Genomic DNA, 18,398 nt, shown 5'->3' on the forward strand with positions numbered 1-18,398 from the left:
AAATAATTGTATATTCAAGAAAAGAGACTGTGTGCAGGCTTAGAAAGATTTTGTAAGAATAGAGGCAAATCAAAATGTATGGGGACTATCGTTTACAGTTCTGATGAATAAGTTGAAGGTGGAGAAGATTTAACAAACTGTAATGCTAACTGGATCTAGAGAAATCTTCAGCTGGGAGGAACTATGCAGGCTATATTGGCTGAGTTGTTTCAGGAAGACAGCTTGCAAGATAGTGAGAATCAAGCTGAAGTAAGGATATTAAATGAAGAATATGAGAATCAAGAGGTGAAGCAGAATTTTAAAGTGGAGGAAGTTAAGAATGCTGTAAATGAATGCAAAGACAAGAGAGCACCAGGGTTAGATAAAATTCCAGTAGAGGCTGTTAAGGCCTTCATGAAGAATAGGCCAGAAATATTTGTATAGCTATGTAATAGTTGTTTAAAGGAAGGGACATTTCCAGTAATATGGAGGCGCACTATAGCCACAGCAGCTTATGCGCCATTAAACCTCCATAACACACACACACACACCAGTAATATGGAAGAATGCTTTAATAAAATTCTATTAAGAAAGATAGGATAAGGATCCTAAGGATGCAAGGTCACATAGCCCTATTGCCCTACTGCCGGTAGTTGGAAAAGTGGTTGAAAGACTTGTTAAGAATAGGTTGGAGAAGAGGTATAACAAGATGAATCTGGCATCTGAGTGAAAATATGGTTTTAAGCAAGGCAAATCTACTGAAGATGTCATGTTTGACGTAGTAAATAAAGTCAGAATGGCCTGGATAAATATGTTATTGGCATATTTATTGACTTCCAAGAAGCCTTTGACAGTTTGTGGTGGGACAGCATTATGGCAAGACTGTGGAGAATAAGATCCCCAGGGAATTTAAACAAACTAGTGAGAAATCATTTCCAAGGCAGAATGGTCACATGTGAAATAAATATAAGAAATTATAAAAGCAAGTTAATAAGGGACCACTGCATGGTTCTGTTTTAGGCCCATATGTCTGGAATTATGTTCTAAACAACTTGCTAAATAGAGAAATTACACACTATGGCATATGCCGATGACCTTTCGGTCTTGGTTTATGCTGATTCAAGAGAGGAAATTGAAGTAAGAGCTAGAGAAGTCTTCGGAGAGATAATAGCTTGGGCTAAGGAACAGAAATGTCATCTCTCCCACCAAGGCCAAGTATATGATATTGAAGGGTAAGTTGAGCCAAACTAGACTCCCCTCAATAAGTTCAGAAGAGATTTAATAGGTCACGGTCCGGAGGTTCGGTATCTGTGTTGTATTTGGCGAGCAGCTGATCTTCTTACCATATGCAAAATACTTAAGGGGAAAAAACAGAAGTGATTGATATGCTCAAGTACAGAGAATTGTCGGGCATGAATGGAGCGTGAAGGCATTTATAGAGCAAGTCCAATGACTTGCTCAATAAATGCATTTTTGTTCTGATAATGATATATGCACGTGGTGTGTAGGGCTTGGCTATAAGTCATTCTATGGTCAGGAGACAAGTGATACCAGCCCAGAGATTTGCCTTGCTGGCCATAACCTAGGTCTATTGGACCATGTCTAATGATGTTCTCCAAGTTATTGTGGGCAGAGCCAATCGATTTGGCAATAGTGGGTAAATGCTTGCAATATGCCACAAAGAGAAATTACTCAAGTGAAATATTGAGAGTTAGAGCTTGCCCATTAACAGACAAGGAATATTGTAGAAGAGATGTATGAGAAGAAGGCAAGAGGGATACACCTTGAGTTAAAGAATATTTGGCAGATACGATGGAGCGGGTCTTACAAAGGGTTATGTTCTTGATGATGCCAGAAGTTAATACTATGCAGTGGGCAATGGGAAATCTATATAGCACAATGGTGGTAACTGGACACAGCCGGGTTACTGCAGTTTGGGTTGGTAGATAGTCAGTGCTGTTCTTGTGGTGTAATTGAAGATAGATTCATATAGTTTTGCATTGTGAGAACTATGGTCAGTTCCTAAGGGAACTGTTCCAGCAGGTGGGAAAGCTAAGAGAGAACTTATTTTGTTTCCTACTCTTGATAATTTTGAGGCTTTTTTTGAATTTTGTTCAGCAAATTTATGAAGTTTGAATTGTATAGTATTTATTTGTACAGTATTTTGTATATGTGTAAAATAATAAGAGAAGTTTACCTCAATGTAATACATAGAACACTTCTGTATGATACACTCCAGCAGTTAAAACGCAAAATTGAAATTCTTACATTACAATAAAAATAATTAAATTTAAATGAACACAATTAAAAATCAGTCAATTGCAATTAAAAATTAAATAAATTAATGAAAAGAAATTTAACGAAAAAATTACAAAACAATTTTCCTTCCTGTTAGGAAGGAAAATCGTTTTGTAATTTTTTCATTAAATTTCTTTTAATTAATTTATTTGATTTTTAATTGTGTTCTATTGATTTTTAATTATTTTTTACTATAATGTAAGATTTTCGATTTATTTTTCGTTTTTATTTGCTGGAGAGTATCATACGGAAGTGTTCAATGTATTATATTGAGGTAAACTTCTTATTATTTTACAAATATTGATATCAACATAGAACATATTGAGCATTACAGCTCTGGTTCATACTATCAAAGTATTTTGTATAGTATTTATTCACTTGTTTATTAAATTGTATATAGTGTATACTGTAGAGTTTTTAAAGGTTTTAGTTCGCTCTGTGAGTGAACACTTGAGATTAAAAAAAGTTTTGAATTAGCAAGATAATACAATCCCACCTCCCTGTTGGCAGGTGTGGTAACCCCACCACTGTCTATTCAGACAGTGATGGAGGCTAAGTGGATTTTAAAGTAAATGTCAGAATCTTAAGCATTGATGAGCTTATAGCTCAGGTAACACTGTTGTAGAATTCAAATATGATGATGTATAGTAATGTGTAGGCTTGCTTAAAACTTATTAAGGAACCTTGACCCTAATGTTGAACATAACATAATAGGTGTTTACAGTAGGATCATTATTTGTACAAACTTGTTCTTAATAACAGTGTAAAAACTGTGACGTCCCTCAGGAATGATGAGAGAAAATAAGCTTATTAGTTTCAAAGTAGAAAATTGAAGGAATAAGGACTGTGCCAAGATTTCAAGTGCCTGAATACAAACAAGAAAATGCTGTCCCACATTGCTGTGTGGAAATGCCCTGTTGATAAACTATCTTAACACAGGCAGCTTTAAAATCATGTGTAAGGAGCAATATGGCAACAGTAGCTGTTGCACCAATAAATGCTCACACAGATAACAAACATTAACACAGCCTTTTACAAGTAATAACATGGTAATTCAAAATAGTCTTCTGTATGAAGTATGGTGTAAATTCACATCATAATTTTCAATATGCAGGGAATTTACAGTTGTGTGTGTTTAATAAATAAAAATTTTTAATTTTCTACAAACTTCAAAATATGCTCCATTTCATCAGGTGGAAGAAATCAGAGAAAACATTGAAAAAATTCAAGCAAATGTTGAAGAGGTGAAAAAGAAACACAGTGCTATCCTTTCAGCTCCACAGACAGATGAAAGTAAGTACATTTACTTAATTTAATTTTTCACTATACTAAAGATTTTTATATACTGACCAGAGTAACTAGGTAAAAGTTTTCTTTATTAAAATAATGTGTAAAATTACTTTAGAATAAAACAACAAAGAAAAAAAGGTATAAAATAATCAAGAGATTGGTATAGTGATTAAAGGATTGGTATAAGTCCTGGAAGTGATGCTCTTTATGCGGGTAAATGTCATGGAGTAACAGTGTGTTTTATTTATGATTATATCTTAATGGAATTCACCTGCAAAGGTAATATCTTGTTTAAAATCATGATTAGGGAACTGTTATCATAGTTATCCATCAGCCATGTATTTTTTTCAAATTATCGTAATTCTTTTGTCTGTTTCATTGAGATTACTCTGTGTGACTGAATGAAAATTCATGCTCTTGGAAACAGATGTTTTTTGGAAAATTGACTTTCTTTATTATTATTATTTTTTTACTTAATTACCATATTAAATTGTGTCTAATAATAGTTTTAATAGTATAATCATGTATATATACACTAGCTTATATATATATTTTGTAAGTTGTTGGTGCATCGGCTTCTGTGGCCATATTGCACCTCCCAAGGTGTTTTTGCATTTTCTACTCTGATCCAAGCCCGAGGCAGGATTCAAACCCGCGACCTTTGGGTTGCCAGGCAGGCACTTTACCTACCCAGCTAGCCCAATCAGCGCTAGCTTATATTTGGATTTAGCTAAGGATTTTATAAATTACTATCTTAATATATGTAGAGCTTTTGTTATCTGTAATTTTGGAGCAAACATTGTATCTCATAACTAGTAAATTGTAGTGTTAGTATATTGTAGTACTAAACTGTAGTGTTTTCATTTATAGTAAATAAATAACTCAAGGGTCCTAGCTTATTTTTGTAATTAGCTAAGCATTTCAAAAGTAAATAGTGTTATTTAGAAAAATAATAGTATAGATTTTTCTGCCATTGCATAATCTGGGAATAGTGTACTATTAGTATATTCTTATGTCTTAGTTTATATGGTATTTTTAAATCAAACTAAAATCATGTTTCAAATATGAGCAGCAAAGCAAAAAGCTAAAAGTACAGCAGGCCCCTGTTATAACGCAGTTTGCTTTACGCTGATTCGCTATAACGCTGTTCTTATAGTATAACCCCTATCTGACTATAACGCTATCACAGATCACTATAACGCTCTTTTACAGATTGCATTTTTGGCATATTTTAACGAAATCGTTTCATTTGATGGAGTCGATAGCTTGAAAATGAATAGCAAAACAGCATTAAAATGTTTCCCACGCTCAGTGAAATTTTCTCCACGCTAATTTAATGCAGTGCAGTGACTTGTTCCGTAGTTCCGAGATCAACATTTAAAAAAATTATGAAGTATATTGCTTGTAATATTTGCGTTATATGCATTTATCCAAAGACTAATCATCACTCAGTACAGTAGACGTCGTGCGTAACGGACAGTTTACTCGAACATTGTATCATACTTAATGCAACCAACAGAGTTACATTTTCGAAGAGTTAATGGTGATAAGAATGAAAAAGCAACAACATCTGGACGCAGTACGAAGACTACAAATGTAAGAAAAAGACTGAATTTGAAAATTAAATTAGACATCTTGAAGCGAATCGATTCCGGTCAACGACAAGCGGATGTGTGCCATAATTTAGGACTTGCAAGTTTCTGTAAGAACAATTATAAAAAAAATAATAAAGAATTAATTTTAGCAGCGGGAAAGATAGCTGTTCCACTGCAAGCAACTAGGGCTAGCCGACTATTAGGATTGAAATGGAAAGACTTTAACTAATTTTATTGAAGATAATATCCAGTGCAGAATTCAGTTAAGTTAAATATTATAAGAGAGAGAGAGAGAGAGAGAGAGAGAGATTAGCCAATATGATGATCTGAAGAAAACTCACCTAAAAAAAAAAAAAAATGTGGAACCATTTAAAACTAGTAAGGGCTGGTTGAATAGATTTAAAATCCAGGGAGAAGCTGCAAGTGCAGATCAAGGAACCGAAACTTTCAAAAAAGAACTTGTTAAAATTATTGAAGAGGGATATTGTGTGTTATACTTCTCAACAAGTTTATAACATAGATGAAGCAGGACTTTTGTGGAAATGAATGCCTAAAAGAAGTTTCATATTGAAAGAAGAAAAAAACATGCTAGGTTTCAAAGCGGCAAAGGATCGGTTAACTTTATTGTTGGGTAGTAACGCTAAAAATAAAATCAATTTAGATCAATTAAATTCATGATTTTAATTGGAATTTTATGTTTAATTTTGATATGTAAGTAGTTACCACATAATTATATACGTATGCAATGCAGAATATTTGAATATTAAATATTTTGACCGACATTTGTGCATCTTTTCACTACCGTTTATTATTGATTAGGAAATATCCTATGGCACCAACCACAACTCACAAATACATATGTTACCTTATGGGAATGCGGCGCTCGCTTAGCGTGGATTCACTTAGCACTCTGTTTTTCTGGAACGAATTATTAGCGTTAAGCGGGGGTCACCTGTAGTGGAAATGCTTTGCCACAGAAGAGAACTCTCAGTGGCATTTCTCTTGCAAATTACATTCAGTGTGCTAGTTGTCACCTTTTTTCTTTTGTGTGTTCTTTCTGTATAGTGGGACATCATGATTGTAGTATTTCAGGGAGTGTGAGGAAATTAAGTGCCAGTTCAGTATCCTAATATATATGAAAGCTTGAGGAATATGGTTTATGACCTTGAAGAAATTAAAAAGAGGGAACTATCAAGCATGTAGCTTCTTGACATGTTGGGGATTATACTTGTGAATCACATGCACAATGAAATCTTCCATGGCAGAAAGTGCTATTCCCACAGGAAGTAGCCGACCGGGCTAGCCGGGTGGGTAAAGTGCCTGCCTAGCAACCCAAAAGGTTGCGGGTTCGATTCCTGCCTCGGGCTTGGATCAAAGTACTGCAAAAACCGTGGGAGGTGCATTATGACCACAGAAGCCTATGTGCCAACAACTACCAAAAAAAAAAAAAAAAAAAAAACCCACAGGAAGTAACTATTGTTAGTGACTTTCTATCAAGGAAATGGGAAATATATTTTGTAAAAAGAATAGATAGAACAGAGCCAGGATGTGGCTGCCAGGGGAAAAAGTTTAAAAGCATTGTAAAATAGCTGTCAACGTTTAAGGACACAAAAGGTGATATTGTTGTACACGTTGTAACTAACAATATTAGGGGATCTGAAGATTTACTCAATAAGTACAGGGCAATGTTTGAGCCCTGTACTTATTAAGTAAAGCCTTGTCAATCACTTCAGCCCTGGAGAGATTCAAGGCACATTGGGGTAGAATTTTTGTAGCATTATCTGTGCTTATTAACAGGAGAGAAAGTGTGTGTGTGTGTGTGTGTGTGTGTGTGTGTGTGTGTGTGTGTGTGTGTGTGTGTGTGTGTGTGTGTGTGTGTGTGTGTGTGTGTGTTTTTAAAGGGATGGGATATGCTTAAATAGAAGTGGTGCAAGAATATTTGCCAATGTTATCAAGGCAGTATTAGATGGGTTGGAAAATTGCTTTCTTAGGGAAAATACATTGACTAATATATAGTAACAGCAGCTGAAGGAAGAGGTGAAAGTAGTTCTTGCACTGCTTCTATTGGGACATATGACAGTCTGGTGTTGGGAATACAAGGCCTGCTGGGATCCTGCTGGGACAAACAAATACATGGACTGTGTTAGGTTACTAAAAGCAGAAACAGGTGCATATATGATTGTGTATACACTAATGCTAGGAGTATAGCAAATTTGAATACTAGTTAGGTCATCAAACATGGACATTGTAGGGTTATCAGAGATGTGGTGCCAGTTGGATGTTAGGGAAGCTGAATTTGAATGTGATGAGTACAGCATGTATGAATCCTGAGTGCCAAGTGATTTGGTGACCAGACAGTCTTTTCCAGAATGACTGATACTACATTTTCTCCTGTCACAAATCAATTTCGGTTTTCATTTTTAACCTTCCTCCCAAATTATAAATGTGATCTTTATTGTAAGGTTCATAGCATACATGCAGGTATGCTAACTTTACAAACTTTTCACGCCACTAAGCCAGGGATTAGTTCAATTAAAACAGGGCTTCACAAAGTAAAGACTCTCAGAAGTAAAATATACCCTTCTGTTTTCTCTGATAACCAACTAACTTTTATATCACTTGGTTGCTCTTGCAGCACTGCTACTGCCTCTCCATGACGAGGCCAGAAACTTGGGTAGTAAAGCTAACCCCCGGGGCCAAAAGGAGCAAAGTATGGACTCCAATAACATGACATCTCGTGGATTTTTTGATCCAAATGATAGATATGCAATTGGAGAAAGCAACTATTCCAATGCAAAATGACAAAAGACAGATGCATGCCCAATAAAACCCCTCTTTTTTTGATTCTGCATTCTGACAGAGAAGCCACTTAACAAGTTCTCTCCCTTTCTGATTCAGAAATGTATTGATATGTATGCACACCAAATCAGGTGATCTATTAATTGAAATGGCAGAATTTCAATTAAGTAATCACCTGATTTTAGTTACAGAAGAAGGGATCACCCAGGGACTAGCAAATTAAAATGTCATACAAGCCACAAAGATAGCTATCAAGAAAGATGATACATTACACCTACCTGTTCCATCGTTCTTACCATCAGCAGTGAAGGTGGGTTTTTTGAATTGTTGAGTGAGGCTTTGCATTCTTAACCCAGTCAGGTATTTCAAAAGCCAAAAATTTGGACACTCACAAAGAGTCTATAGAGGAGTTGCCACATGTGCATCCTGTGTTCCCAAAGCAATGCTCACACAAATTGCACTGTGCAAATAATATTAAAATGTTCCAACCAAAGGCAGTCACTCCACATTTTCAAATGAATGAGAACAATGGAAAAGGGAGAAGAAAATCCAGAAGTACAAGGTTGAGCATAAAACATCAAATCAAGAAGCAATTTTCCACAACTAATAGAATGTCTGCATATGCCTTGATGATCCAACTGAAATGCACAACAGCAGTATAAACAAACGTTACTCGTCCACCAAGTACATTTTTCTTTGAGTAGGCAAAATCACTCCTTGCACCGTAAAAAGAGCAAACTATTTCTCTAAAATGCCAAACAACCTATAAATGATCCAATAGCAATTCCTATAGATATCCACTCCACCTCAAATTGGTAGGCCCTGTAAAGAACACTAAAACAGTTGACAAGAACAAGCATACTGCTGATAATATGGATATTGACAACTAGAAAGATTAGCATGACCTCATTCTCAAAATTCATACAAGCAAGCAATTTCCAAAAAAAAAAAAAAAAAAAAAAAGCCTGATAACGACAAAAATTTCCCGGAAACAAACAGACACCTAAAACAAATCTAAATAATGTCCACTCTGATTCAATGAAACTGTTGTAGTCTTCGTGATGATGTATATGATTTATGAAGCAATATAATCCTATAGGTTTGTGTTTACAGGAAACTAATCTTACATTTAAAATATCAGTTTCAATAAACAAGTATACGTTATTTAGGAAGAATAACAATTTCCTGCTTTAGCACATGGAGGTGTAGCGGTAGCAACTTGAGTGGCTTTGGTATAAAAATAATGCTTGTTTCATGATATCTTTCACCTGATTGAACATTTGCCTTTAGAGAACTTGACAATTTTTTGTCAGCTGCTTTACCTTGTATCCTGGATGACATGAATGGATGTCATCCTCCGTTGGGCTCTTTACATTTGGAAAGGAGAGGGAAATTAATTGAAAAACTGCTGGAAAAACAAAACTTAACTCTCCTCAACCATGGCACTCGCATACCTACCAGATTCAGCCCAGCAATAGATGTATCCTTATGTTCCAATTATTGATTGGGAAATTTCAGACAACCCCCAAAATGACAATTTTTTTGGCAATGTGACATTGTCAACCAACTCATCCCTGGTAAATGAAATAAGGATGACTTGGAAATTCAGCAGAGCCAACTGATCAGAATATAAATGACTAGCACATTTAGATGAAAGTAGTATTCAGATTTTCTTGGTTTTATTCTGAGTTGATTATATGACTAATCAGAGAACAACATTACTATGCTCAATATACTCTACCAAAATCTTCCATTAAAATTCGCCCTAAGAATTAATGAAATGAATCCAGTAGCACTACAAAGAAATAAAAAAAAAACAACTCTCGAATATTTTTTTACAAACATCCTGCAACTGCTAATTTAATTCAATATAAGAAGGTAAGAGCTAAAGCTTGATTCATATAATGCAAACGTAAAAAAAAGGAGGGAGCTCAGTACATACGACAGTTAATAGATTCACTAACATAAGGGCAGAATGGAATAAAATTAGGAAGCTCAACAGCAGATATCCTACACAATCAAAAGCTCAATGCCACACTGGAATAGAAAGGAAATTTCAGAACCTAATGAATTGCCAGCACCTTAAGGATATCTTCTGACCATTTCATGTGTAAGCCACTGGCTGTACACATGTGTACAGCCACTCCCCGATTAACATAAGGGTTGCGTTCCGTGGAACACTGCATAAGTTGTAATTTCCCTAAATAAGAACTATGCATGCTGAACATGTAAATAGAATTATTCAATTTTTTTATCTTATGCGCAAGAAAAATTACAAAAGTGTACAATATTACAAAAATTTCAGAATTATAAAATTACAAAAAGAGAGAGGAAGACAGGCATAACGTCATCAAGTTTTACCTTTCGAGCATCGTTGCCAGAATTAACTCTCCAGCTGATAAGCACGCTGCTGCAGAAGTTGAGGGCTGTGGAGATTTAGAAGGGGTTTTTTCCAACACATCACAAAATTTCTCTGCAGCTGCAGAATCGGCACTGGCGACTTCACCGCATCCTTTAATGTTTAGGAAACCAGCGTGATGCTTGATCTCATTAAACCACCCATTTCCTGCCATGAACTTGGCTTGGGGTTTGCTGTACTTATTATAATCTTCATAAATGGTTGGTGACTATTGTCAGGGAAACGGGGAACATGGTATGTAAAAAGGATAGGTGGAACAGGACCAGGGTATGTCTGCCAGGGGCAAAGGTTGATGACGTTGTACAGCAGATATCATCTTTTAAGGACACAAAGAGTGATATTGTTGTACGCATTGGAGTAGGAGACCGGCAGAATTACTTAAAAAGTACATGTCCCTGTTGAAAAAAAGCCGTGAATTAGGGTTGAATTTCAAAGTGTCTGCAATTCTGCCCAGACACGATAGGAGGGAGTATATGATGAGAGCCTTCTCAATCAATTCAGTCCTGGAAAGATTGTGCAAGTCTAAAGGGGTAGAATTTTTTCAGCCTGGTCTGTACTTGTTAACAGAAGAGACTGCTTCTACAGGGATGCGATACACTTAAATAGAAAGGGTGCAAGAATATTTGCTCATGCTATCGAGGCAGTGTTAGGTGGGTCGGAAAACTCCTAGCTTGGAGGGATACAAGGACTAATAGATTAACCGTAGCCACTGGCAGAGGTGAAAGTGATTCTTGCACTGCTTCTATTGGGATGAGCAGCAGCCTGAAAAACAAGATGCAGGGTATTTCAGAGACTGCTAGGAGTCATTGCGGTACAAGTAAACACATGGGTTGTGTTAGGGTAGTTAAGAATAGGAACAAGTGCATGTATACTTGCATGTACACCAATGCTAGGAGTTTGGTAAATAAATTTGATGAATTTGAGGTATTGCTCAGAACATAAAAGGCAGATATTGTTGGGATATCAAAGATGTGGTGTCACACAGATATAAGGAATGTAGAACTAGAATTTGGGGAGTGCAATGTAGAGGAAGGATAGATAAGATAGGAAGGGAGGAGGGGTTATACTATTAGTTAAGAAATACATAAAATCCAAGCAAGTGAAGCCAGTTGACATCGCTGGACAGTGCAGTGTCGAGTCAGTTTGGTGTGACATAAGCATTGGGAGATCAAAATTGAGAGAAGGAGTGTGATATAGGCCTAATGACACTGATGAGTATAATAAGGAACTGTACAGGGAAATGGTGGGTCAGTAAATCAGAGAGTCTTATAGTGGGGGATTTTAATTTCCCAGATATTGACTGGAATTTGTGGGTTGGTCACTCACACACTAGCAAGGCTTTTGTAGATTTATTGGGTGATTTTTTTTTTTCTACATAAACATGTTCAGGAGGCAACTTGAGGGAGTAATACTCTTGATCTGATTATCCGTAGTGATTCTTCATGCATTAAGAATCTGCAGATAAAAGAACCACTAGGTGGCAGTGGTCACAGTGTGCTAAAGTGGGATTTACTCAAAGAGGTAACTACCATCAAGGGTAAAGGGAAGGGTTTTTGCTTTCGTAAAGGTGACTACAGTGGTCTGAGACAGTATTTAAATTCTATATGGTTAGACCAACTGATGATATTACCAACAGCAAATTCAAAATGGGAATCATTCAAAGAATTTATCTTGGAAGCTACTAGGCTTTACATACCAACTAAGAAATATTGTTCAAGGTTTAGTCCTAAATGGGATGTCAGACGAGCTAATGAGACATGTGGCACAGAAGAAAAATGCATGGGATACATATAAATTAATGGGTGACGTGGAAGCCTATGATAGATATAAGCTGGTCTGTAACCAAGTCACAAAGAACATTAGGCAGGCAAAGAAGCAAAGAAAAACAGAAAAGAGTCCTTTACCTATGTAAACTCTAGAAGGAAAGGGATGAATCAGATTAGTCCACTGGATATTGATGGTTCAACTGTTGATGATCCTGCTCAAGTGGCTAACAAACTAAATGAGTATTTTGCATCTACATTCACCCAAGAGGAGTTATTCTGGGAGGGGAATGCCAGAGGTGAGTTAAACTGTGTCAGTGGGCTGGATGATTTTGTAATAACTGAGAAGAAAGTGGAGGAGAAATTGTTGAAGATAAACATAAAAAAGGCACCCGGGGTGGATGGGATGTATCCAGTTATATTAAAGGAGGCAGCAAAGGAAGTAAGCAAATCCTTAGCCATAATTATGAGAGCGTCTTTGGACTCAGGGGAGGTACCCATGGACTGGAGATGTGCAAATGTGACCCCAATTCACAAAGGAAGATCAAAGGGCAACACAAGTAATTATAGACCTGTTAGTTTAACTTCTGTTCCAGGAAAATTAATGGAGGTACTGGTTAAAGAAGCACTGCAGGATCATCTAGACAAGACTTCAGTTATAGCTCAGACACAGCATCGTTTTGTTAAGGGAAAGTCTTGCCTGACCAATTTGTTTGGATACTATGATGTGGTCACAAAGGAACTGGATGCAGGAAATAACTTTGATATCATATATTTGGATCTTAGAAAGGCTTTTGATTCAGCAGTCTTCTATGTTGCACATAGAAGACAGCTGAATAAATTGGAGCAGTGTGGCATTGGAGGCAAATTGCTGCTATGGATAAAGGGATGGTTGAGTGGGAGAAGACAGAGAGTGGTAATCAATGGACACTGCTCATCGTGGACTAATGTTATTAGCGTAGTCCCTCAGCATTCAGTATTGGGTCCATTGTTGTTTTCTGTATTTATAAATGATATTGATGTCAAGTATATCAAGCTTATTTTCCCTGGCAAACCAACCAAGGAATACACTTACAAACACAATATACTGATTACGTGTAGCATTAATTGCTTTTGGCATCTAAAACACACTAACAGGGCCAACATGCATGGAACAGAATGTTCACAAACAATACTAAAGATGTTGCCACTTGCAGTAAAATCTTTTCTGTGATTGGCAATCTGCTATTCCATAAATTTGTCAGTTTTTTTTTTTTTTTTAAATGATAGCCCCACTGCCTATTCTTCAGATTGGTTACAGCAAAACTGAACTATGTTATGCTGCATTCAAAGCGTGTTCATTCATCCATTGTAATTGATAGCAAAAAAATATATATATTACAATAACGTTAGCATGCTTTCCCATGCTAATGTTATTGTAATATTGTGATGTTTTCAATGATTGAAATCACATTTCCAAGTTTAATGTCTAAAGATCTGTTGAAATTAACAATATATGTTTACTAGTAATTTCTGTGCAAAATGGATTTATATGCATTAATGATTAAAATGATCACGGTATGCATTTGCAATCCAGTATCTATTTACCAAGCAGGTGTAGTAGTAGTTCTAGCCATTGCTTAAACAAATTGTGTAATTACATGCTTTTTTTTTATGAAGACCATGAAAAGTTAATTATAAATTATCAGCTATGGCTAACGAATTTTTATCTGTGCCAATTTAATATCATTGGACCAGCACATTATAAGAATTCAACTAAAATTTTAAAAAATTACAATTACTATCTAGTGCACCCACCAGTATTGCACTACTTCCAGTGGGTGTGGGATTTGTGCATTACAGCACTTACAACACACCAAACAAAATACTAATACACACAAACTAATACTTTTATCAGGCCCATTTCACAAATATTCTATGCCATCACGATGAACTAGGTGGAGATAAATATAGGAGCCACCCTGATATAAGGACACCCAAAAAAAAAATTTTTTTTTTACTATCTAGTGAATTTGAATAAGTGTACATACACTTAATTCAAATAAGTGTACACATATATACTATTATCTTTTTAACATACATATGCAGTACAGATAACCTACTTGAATTATTATACATATTACTTTGAATTAATACTGAATTAACAAAAACTGATAATTACATATACTTAAATAGATACAATTACTTTTAGTAGATTACTTTAATTTCTATAGGAATGTTTACTTCACATTACTATTATTATACTAACAGAAATGAGTTATTTTAATGAATAAAATTTTCCTTATTACAGAGGTTAAACAGGAGCTAGAGGACCTGATGGCAGATATCAAAAAGACTGCCAATAGAGTTAGGGCCAAATTAAAAGGTATGTTTATTATATTATATATATCATTTATATGATATATTATAAATACAAATACAATATACAAGACTAAATTAATGAAATTTCTAATTTTTGCGAAACAACTAATTTTTCTTTTTCAAAACTGGCTTAGCTCACTTGGCTGAATATCAGAAGTGAATTGAAAAGTTATTATGTCACAATCAAATTGAAAAAAGTGTTATTATTAGAAATCTTACAGAAGACAGCATAGATAATTGTGTAGTATTCTATTTTTTTCACTTTCAGTATATCATTAATAAAATTAGTGAAACTGATGTGAACATCTCTTCAGAAAATCATGTCCTATTTGGAATGAGTCCTTCATGTGATTCATTCATTGCTAGATTGTCACATTTGATGATTGCTAAAAATCTGGTTTCTGTGAAATTTGGCAAATCAAAAGTTTCCACGAGTCAGACAAAATGTAAATGAGAATGATTTTCCTTTTGATTCAGTGATGTCAGGTTTTGACTGTCCTCGGTTTAAAAGTGTGTCCCTAGAATTAGTTTACCATTCACTGTGGTTTTGGTGTCAAATAAAAATTCATATATGAAGTTAACTTATGGCTCTAATGACATGATTTTAGTTAATTTGCTGTTGATGGGAATACATTGTGGGGAGGGAAGGCAAACAAACTTTGAACCTTTGTTGCCACTGTTTGACAAAATACAGTCATGATAAATCACATTTATATATAGTACAAATGTTACTTCTTTTTTTAAATTCCATACTAAGTTAGAGGCATTCAAAGTTAACAGGTAAAATCCAACAGTTAACAGGTAGGTCTTTTCAGAATGGTTTAGTTATTTAGCCTTGGCACAGAGAGAGAGAGTGAGTGAGAGTTCCCAGTTTTTATCATCCCACAAACTTTAAAACATGCAGTTTACAAGTCCAGTAGGTCATATTCAAAGCACTTATCTAGTTCACAAGTCTGAATAACTCAACCCAGTTTAATTAGTGGTTACCATGTTTTTTTTTTGTATCTGACAGTTGCAGTGAAACTATTTCACTTGGAATACAGATATACACACACAGTGAATGTCATGGATAAATTTCAGTGATCAAGTAGTTCATGGCCAACTTCTTTAAAGTACAGGAAAAAATTGCTTTTAACAAGAACAGGGGATACAAGGCTGCTTGAACATGTATAAGGTAGTCCAAAATTATGATCATTTGTTTGGCAGCCAATGCCATGATCTATACTTTTGCCCCATTAGCTACAGGAAGTTTGAATACTTCCTCTCCAATTTGGGGGGGGGGAAGAGAGAGAGAGAGAGAGAGAGAGAGAGAACTGTTAGTAATTTTGACAACTATTGGTATAGAGTGCCATGTGAGTGACTATAGCAATTTCTCAAGTGATTACAAAAGCAGTGCCTCTCACAAGTCATTTTATTACCATGAGTATTAAACTCTTTTAAAGTTGCACAGTTATTTAATTTTGTTCTTCAAAGGAAAGTATTATGCCTACTAAAAGAAAGGAAAGATTAACCTCTTCTTATCTCTTTGTCACTGGTGATTACTCCTGTCTCCACATTGCAGGGCCAGTAACCTGGACGAAAAGTCATCCTTTAGGACTAAAAGAAGTTAAAAAAAAAAAAAAAAAAAAATGTGGAAGGATACCTTTCTAATGAGCCAAAGAGCTTGAGACATATGGATGCCTGCCATATTGAACATGAAAATCTAATTCTAAACAACTTAAAAAAATCATGAGTAACAAAGAACAGCCTGCATTTTTGATAATACCCTCACACTCTCTCATCAGCCACTCAAGCTGTCACTATTTATAATAGAGATGTTTTGAAAATACTGCTAGATCCCCAAAAATTGCCATATGCCTTTAATCAGGAGACCTATTAATAGACTAATCAACCACAACACTTAGTCATTATACTAAAAATGATACCTATAAGTGGAATCCCAGTTAAGGTTACTTCTCATAACACACTAAACTCCTCAAAAGGAGTAATAGCTGAGTGGGACCTTCTATGTGTGTTTCAGAGGAGACAGTACAGGAAATACTGAATCAAAAAGTATTCCAAGCTAGGCAGATCATGACCCAAAAAAAAAGACAGCATATTATTCCTAGCACACAGTATAATATTAATTTTTGATACACCACATGTGCCAACATCAGTAAAAGCTAATTATCTCAGCTGCAAAGTGAGACCATACATTCCAAAAAGGGCACCTCCGTAGCCAGGTGGGAAGGAGCAGTAGTGCGTATCACATGCTTCTTGATTAGACCGGGGTTCGAGCCCATCACCACTAAATACAGAAGATGCGGAAAGGTCAGGGAATGACCACCGCATATCCCAGAGCAATATGGCCTTAGTTGCTAATGCTCCTAAAAACCAAAACAACAACAACATTCCAAAATCCATTACAATGTTATAACTGTCAGAAATACAGTCATTCCCAGACCATGCCAATGAGAAACTACTTGGCCAAACTGTGGATCAGGGTATCACTTTTAATTTGAATGCATGGAATAACTCCTGTATGCTCAAATTGCAGTGGTCCAAACATCATATCCTAAAAATATTCATTTTTCTCAAATCAGTCAATACATAATTATGCTACAATCACACAAAACAAACAGATACAGTAAGTCCCCGACTTACGTAAATTCAGACTTATATAAATAAAAATAAGGAAGCAATAATGATAAACATGGCATGCACAAATTGCACAAGTGAGATACAGAGGAACAAGTTTATGAAGCTTAAAAAATAGGAATGAAGAGAAGATTCTGAAAATTAATGGTTTTTATATGACTGAAGATTTCAGTGAAGGGGACACACATTTCACCATAATAAAGTAAAAACCCACAGAATTCCAGCTATTGGTATTATCGTAAATGCAATAAGATCGAGTTTACTACCCATTTATAATAGATTGCAGAAAAGCTCAATAAACTGGAAACTGCAAATTGTTTTTATTGTTTTATGGTAGTGACCTTCAGAAATTTGCTTTAGTAAAATGTGAGCTTGCTATCATGCGGAATTTAGATTTGCCAGTGCAACAGTGAACACAGTAATAAAGGACAAAGCCAGAATATGAGAAGCAGTGAAGGGTTCAGCACCAATGAAGTCAACTATAATAACTAAAGCTACAAAATGCATATCAGTTTTTACAGTACAATAACATTCATTAACCCCCCCCCCCTTTGTTTTCTTTTCTTATGCACCATTCCGGCTACTTCAACACTGTCCCCAGATAGTTTTTAATTGAATTAATTAAAAATATATAACCATTTTTTCTATATAACTAATATATAAAAATCTATAACTAAGTAATTAAAAAATATATAACTATTTTTCTTTGTTCTTCTGAGGATATTATGCAGTTTTTGTAATTTTGGCATGTCAGGGATATAGTAGTAATATTTTATTAGTCATTCCCGAGTTACATATATCGGAGACTTATTGTATATTATTCTCCCCCGACATAGTGATTGCAGAATGGGCCTGATCTGTATTCTTGAGCCATCATCTAAGCCACATTTAGTAGATCACACTAACACACTGATCACAGTCCCTCCTGGCAACTGCCCTGGTAATGAAGTAGCTGAGAAATCATATAAGCCAGATACTATTGAAACAAGGCAGCTAAAACAAACTAGCTGATGATGTACAAATACTCCAGACGAACTGTTTGAAATCCATGTAGATGATGACATGAAAACTGATAGACTGTACCAGATAAAGATACAGAAGATAGTAAAGAATCTGAGCACCTTACCTTTCCCAGGAAACAGAAACCAAAATCACATCATCACAAAAAATCTCACAAAAATCAGATGGACTCATCCTCCTTCTTAAAAAGTAAATAATAGAACATTATTTCTATCAGTTTTACATAGTAACACCAAT

General features: G+C 35.4%; 1 protein-coding gene across 3 annotated transcripts in view; it reads left to right on the forward strand.

The window, feature by feature from the left end:
- Syx1A (Syntaxin 1A) overlaps nucleotides 1–18,398 on the forward strand; it is a 483,435-nt gene that overhangs the window by 345,053 nt on the left and 119,984 nt on the right. For all 3 annotated transcript variants that reach the window (XM_090369620.1, XM_090369618.1, XM_090369619.1), the window contains exons 3-4: nucleotides 3,471–3,570; nucleotides 14,434–14,508. In XM_090369620.1, coding sequence (XP_090225746.1) covers nucleotides 3,471–3,570; nucleotides 14,434–14,508 — 175 coding nt within the window. The remainder of the gene's footprint in view (nucleotides 1–3,470; nucleotides 3,571–14,433; nucleotides 14,509–18,398) is intronic.

Source organism: Mastigoproctus giganteus, chromosome 3, assembly GCF_048544385.1.
Source record: "Mastigoproctus giganteus isolate SK-2022 chromosome 3, ASM4854438v1, whole genome shotgun sequence".
Lineage (NCBI taxonomy): Eukaryota > Metazoa > Arthropoda > Arachnida > Uropygi > Thelyphonidae > Mastigoproctus > Mastigoproctus giganteus.